Genomic DNA, 6,051 nt, shown 5'->3' on the forward strand with positions numbered 1-6,051 from the left:
CGGGCTGGCAGGCAGAGGTGGTTATGGGTGATCAGGCTGGCAGAGGGGGCAGTTAGGGGCGATCAGGAAGGCAAGCAGTTAGGAGCCAGGGGTCCTGGATTGTGAGAGGGATCCCAGATTGGAGAGGGTGCAGGTTAGGCTAAGGGGACCCCGTCCCCCCATGTAGGAATTTCATGCACCAGGCCTCTAGGTAGATTATAATCAGATTGTAATCAGTAGAAACATTACAAGACAGGAGTGGAAAGAAATTAAGAAAATACTGAAAGAAAGGGAACATCAGCCAAGGATAATATACCCAGAAAAGTTATCCTTTAGATATGAAGGAGAAATAAAGGCTTTCCTAGATAAACAAAAACAGAGAATTTACCAACACCAGACCAGCAATGTAAGGATTATTTAGAGGACCTATAGAAAACTGCCAAATTGAAAGAGCGGACAAAATCACAAGGGAAGAGAAACTATGGAGATACAAACAAAAGATAAAATGGCTGTAAGTCCTCACACAGTATTAATCGCCCGAGGTGGCGCCCACATGCCCTGTGCTCCTCTGAGACAAGCCAACACACTGTGGCCGAAGAGGCGGATCTCACGCATCAGGGCCTCACTCAGCATGTGGGGTCGATGAGGCACTGAGGCAGCAGGTCATACTGCCAGGCAGACGGGAGGGTGGGGAGCAGGCCTCCCTGAAGTGAGGGGGTGGGGGTGCAAGGCACAGTGATGAGCCCTTCCACTCTGCCCACTCCCCAGCTACAACCCCTCCTGCTCAGCACTGCCACACCACAGCCGATGACAGCAGGAGGTCTCGCAGGCTGATATGGGAGACCTGCAGTATTGCTAGCTGGGCGGGAAGGAGCACAAGGTCAGGTGGCAGAGTGGTGGGGGACGTGCCCCCTCCAACAACAAAACCAACCCCAGCAAGGAAGAGGAGGGCGCAGGGAAAATGTTCATTGGTCACCGGAGCTGGAATACCAGCAAAATGGACCTAAAGGACTCTTTTACCAAATTTGGAGACTGTACAATAAAAATGGATCCCAACACGAGCCGGTCAAGAGGGTCTGGGTCTCTTCTCTTCGAAGATGCAGCCAGTGTGAAGGTCCTGGACCAGAAGGAGCACAGGCTTGATGGCCGCGTCACTGACCCCAAAAAGGCCCTGGCCGTGAAGGAGCCTATAAAGAAGGTTTTTGTGGGGGGTTGTCCTGAAGCCACCGAGAAGAAAATCAGAGTTCTGAGGCGAGTTTGGGGAGATCAAGGCCATTGATCCTCCAATGGATCCAAAGTCAAACAAAAGACAAGGCTTTGTTTTTATCACCTTTAAAGAAGAGGAAGCCCTGTGAAGAAGGTTCTGGAGAAAAAGTTCTACACCAGTGGTTCTCAACCGTCCTAATGCCCGACCCTTTAATACAGCTCCTCATGTTGTGGTGACCCCCGACCATAAAATTATTTTCGTTGCTACTTCATAACTGTCATTTTGCTACTGTTATGAATTGTCATGTAAATATCTGATATGCAGGATGTATTTTCATTGTTACAAATTGAACATAATTAAAGCACAGTGATTCATCACAAAAATAATCTGTAATTATATATGTGTTTTCCGATGGTCTTAGGCGACCCCTGTGAAAGGGTTGTTCCACCCCCAAAGGGGTCGCGACCCACAGGTTGAGAACCGCTGGTCTACACCTTCAGAAGCAACTGTGCAATCAAGGTGGCTCTGCCTACCAACAGCAGCAGTGTGGCTCGGGGGGCCCATAAACCGCAACCAAGGGAACCGAGGCAGCTGTGGCAGCGGAAGCAGAGGTCAGGGTAGTACGACTTACGGGAAGAGACAGCGACGTGGCGGCCATCAGCATTAACCAGCCACTCTGAGGCTTCGGCAAGGCCCATCTGACAGCACACCCTTTGTTTGGATAATGAGTGAACACAAACAATTATGTACCAAATATAACTTGGCAGACTTCTATGGCCCGCCCCATGTGCATCTTAAATCCCCTCGCCCCCCGCCCCCCACACACATCACTCTCTAGTTTACTATTTCCAGACCTCTAGTTATTTGAGGCGGCATGTGGTGTCTATCTCAGAGGCCAGAGCGGCTTTGTGCGCTGATTTTATTACCGTGGGAGGGTCTGTTTCCTGCTGCCACTCTGCGGCCTGGACCTGCGGCCTCTGGTTGTAAAGAGGTCTATCTTAGGAAACCAGTGTCACCTCTTTCAATTGTATATTATTTTTTATATATTTCCTATAATGGAAGTGTTAATTTTACGCTACTTTTTGGTTCCCTTTGGGAGTCTAACATATTGTAAGGTATTTTACACATGTCCTTCCTGATTCTGCCACAACCTGGATACTGAAACTATCTACGCTTTTGAAATAAAAATGTACCCCCCTCCAAAAAAAAATCAGTGTGTAAATAAATAAAATAGAGTACAAAAAGACAATAGAAAAAATTAATGAAACAAAGAACCAGTTCTTTGTAAAGATAAAGTTGAAAACCCTCTGGGTATACTCACTAAGGAAAAAAAAAAGAGAAGATTCAAATAAATAAAATCAGATCTGAAAGAGTAGTTACAATGGACACCACAGAAATACAAAAAAAAATTATACAAGAATACTACACACCACTAAATTTAATAACTCACAAGAAACAAATTCTCAGACATATACATCCTTCCTAGATTTAGTCATGAAGAACTGAAAAATCTAAACAGGTCAATTGCCAGCAAGGAAACTGAAATAGTAATCAAACACTTCCCAACAAACGAAAGTCCAGTTTAAGACAGCTTCACTTGTGAAGTCTAACAAACAATCAAATATTTAACACCAATTCTTCTCAACCTATTCCCAAGAAAATTAAAGACAGGGAATACTCCTAACTCATTTTATAAGGCCACCATTACCCTGATACCAAAACCAGGCAATGACAACACAAAAAAAGAAAATTACAACCACAAAAGATCCCAAATAGCTAAAGCAATCCTGAAAACAAAGAACAAAGCTGGAGGTATCATACTCTGACTTCAAACTAAGCTACAAAGTTATAATAATCAAAATAGTATGGTACTGGCAGAAAAACAGATGCACAGACCAATAAAACAGAATTTAGAGCCCACAAATAAACCCACACATACATGACAAGAGCCAAAAACATACAACGGCGAAAGAAAAGTCTCTTCAATAAATAGTATGAAGAAAACTGGAAAGCCACATGCAAAAGAATAAAACTAGACTGCTATCTGATACCATTCACAAAATTTAACTCAAAACAGCTTAAAAACTTGAATATAAGACCTGAAGCAATAAAATACATAGAAGAAAACAGACACTAAACTTATAGACATTGGTCTCAGAGGGGTTTTTGTGAGCTTGGCTCCAAAGGCAAGGGCAGTAAAAGAAAAAAGAAAAAAAAGAACAGGACTAAAGCTTTTGCATCAACAAAACAAAAAGGTGACCAACCAAATAGCAGAACATATTTACAAACAGTAACTCTGATAAAGAGCTAATATCCAAAATATGCAAAGAACTCATACAACTCAACATCAAAATATAAAAAATCCAATTACAAAATGGGCAGAGGCCCTGGTCGTGTGGCTCAGCTGGATGGAGGGTTGTCCCGTACACCAAAAGGTTATGGGCTTGATTCCTGGTCAGGCACACACCGAAGTTGTGGGTTTTATCCCCAGTCATGACATATTCGGGAGGCAACCAATCAATGTTTCTCTCTCACATGGATGTTTCTTGCTCTCTCTCTCCTCCTCTCTAAAAATCAGTAAAACATATCCTCAAGTGAGGATTTTTTTTAAAAAATGGGCAGAGGAAAATTCCTTGAATAGGCAATTTTCTAAGGAAGACATGGCCAACAGATATATGAAAAGATGCTCAACATCCTTAGTTATAAGAGAAATGCAAATCCAAACCACAATGACATACGACCTCACACCTGTTAGAATGGCTATTATCAGTAAGACAAGAACTAGCAGTACTGGAAAAAACATGAAAAGGGAACCCTCACACACAAAGGGTATGTAAATTGGTGTAGCTACTATGCAAAACAGTATGGCAATGCCTCAAAAAAATTAAGAATAGAGCTACCATAAGACCCAGCAATCCCTCTTCTGGTATCTATCCCCAAATTTTTAAAACAATTATTTGTAAGGATATATGATCCCTGCAGCATTATTCATAATAGCCAAGACATGGAACAACCTAAGTGTCCTTCAACAGATGACTGGAGAAAGAAGATATGGCACATACGGCATAAGTACTGTGGAATATTGCTCAGTTATAAAAAACATGAGATATTGCGGCCCTGGCCGGGTAGCTCAGTTGATTGCAGCCTTGTCCTGATATGCCAAGGTTGCAGGTTCGATCCCTGGTCAGGGCACAGACAAGAAACAACCAGTGAGTTCATAAAGAAGTGGAACAACAAATCAATGTCTCTCTCTCTCTCCCTCTCTCCTTCTCTCTCTCTCTCTAAAATTCAATAAATAAAAAATCTAAAAACAAAAAAAAACCCATGCGATATTGCTATTTGCAACAGCATGGATGGATCTCGAGAGTATCATGCTAAGTGAAATAAGTCATATGTGGGATATTAAAACCAAAAGCAACAAACAGCCTGGCTGGAGTGGCTCAGCTGGTTGAGTGTCATCTGTGCACCAAAGGGTTGCCGGTTCGATTCCCAATCAGGACACATACCTCGGTTGCAGATTTGATCCCCAGTTGGAGTGCCGGCAGAGGGTAGCCAATCAATATTTCTCTCTCACATCTATGTTTCTCTCTCTCTCTTCCTCGAAGCATGTTCTCAGTGAGGATTTTTTCTTAAAAAGGCAATGAACAGCCCCAGCTGGTTTGGCTCAGTGAACAGAGTGTCGGCCTATGGACTGAAGGGTCCTGGGTTCGATTCTGGTCAAGGGCACATGCCCAGGGTGTGGGCTTGATTCCAGGTAGGAGGTGTGCAGGAAGCAGCCAATCAATGATTCTCTCTCATCATGGATGTTTCTGTCCTCTCTCCCTCTCCCTTCCTCTCTGAAATCAATCAAGATATATATTTAAAATAAAATGAAATAAAAAGGCAACAAACAAAAAACCTCATATTTACAGAGAAGAGGGGCTGGGGAAGGACCAAGAAAGTGAAGGGGGTAAAATATATGGTGACAGAAGGAGACGAGATTTCCGATGGTGGGCACACAATAGAGTATATACAGATGCAGTAGTATAAAAATGTATGCCTGAAACTTACATAATGTTATTATGAACCAATGTCACCCCAATAAATTTTTTTAAAACCATATTATTAGACCACAAAAGTTTTTAATACTAATCACTCAAAGCTTTATAACTGTTAATGTCACAGCTTCTCAACATACTGCCTGATTAAAGTGCTGAAGGCATCACAGCCTCCCTCGAACTTCTTCCCCGACCCGTAGAAATAACCAAGGTTTCTCCTTCACCAAAAGTACATCCTGCTCAAAGTTCCTATTAATAAAGCAATTTATTTTTGCTACATAGACACTAATTAATTTGAACAAATTAATATTGCTAAAGCAAAAACCCAGCAACTTTCTTAATTCATAAAAACATGTATCTTTCCACTGGAATTACCTCCGGCCAAAATATACCGAGTCGGATGCATAGCATTGATGGAGCACACAGAAACTAGGCATTCTCCACCGAGAAAAGAATGCACCCGTTTTCCTGTCTCGTGGAAGATTTCCACCTGCCGTGGATAGGCCATGCTGCCCACGATGATACAGTCTTCTTGTTTAGGGTCCCACACAGCTCGGAACCTGGTCAGCCATCGCCCAGTATTGGTGTTGTGCCTAGTGGGGAAAAAAAATTGGAAAAGATGGTAAGTGTTAAATAACTCAAGGTAGCAACAGGCAAAGAGTAAAGATGGCATTGCTCCTAAATGCTGGTTTTCTCTGCCAAGTTTCTTTCTATTTTTTTTTAATAGTAGGTATAACTTCATCCCACAGATTTTTTAAACATATTTTTATTAATTTCAGAAATGAAGGGAGAGGAAGACACAGATAGAAACATCAATGATGAGAGAGA

The 6,051-nt window shown here is 42.4% G+C and overlaps 1 protein-coding gene and 1 pseudogene across 1 annotated transcript in view; one reads left to right on the forward strand and one right to left on the reverse strand.

The window, feature by feature from the left end:
• Positions 1–5,423, forward strand: part of LOC102774076 — a 6,961-nt pseudogene extending 1,538 nt beyond the window's left edge.
• WDR76 (WD repeat domain 76) overlaps positions 5,249–6,051 on the reverse strand; it is a 33,562-nt gene continuing 32,759 nt past the window's right edge. Inside the window, exon 13 of the mRNA XM_015557516.1 lies at positions 5,249–5,816. Within this exon, the coding sequence (XP_015413002.1) occupies positions 5,561–5,816 (256 nt within the window). The 3' untranslated portion in view covers positions 5,249–5,560. The remainder of the gene's footprint in view (positions 5,817–6,051) is intronic.

Source organism: Myotis davidii, unplaced genomic scaffold, assembly GCF_000327345.1.
Source record: "Myotis davidii unplaced genomic scaffold, ASM32734v1 scaffold46, whole genome shotgun sequence".
Classification (NCBI taxonomy): Eukaryota; Metazoa; Chordata; class Mammalia; order Chiroptera; family Vespertilionidae; genus Myotis; species Myotis davidii.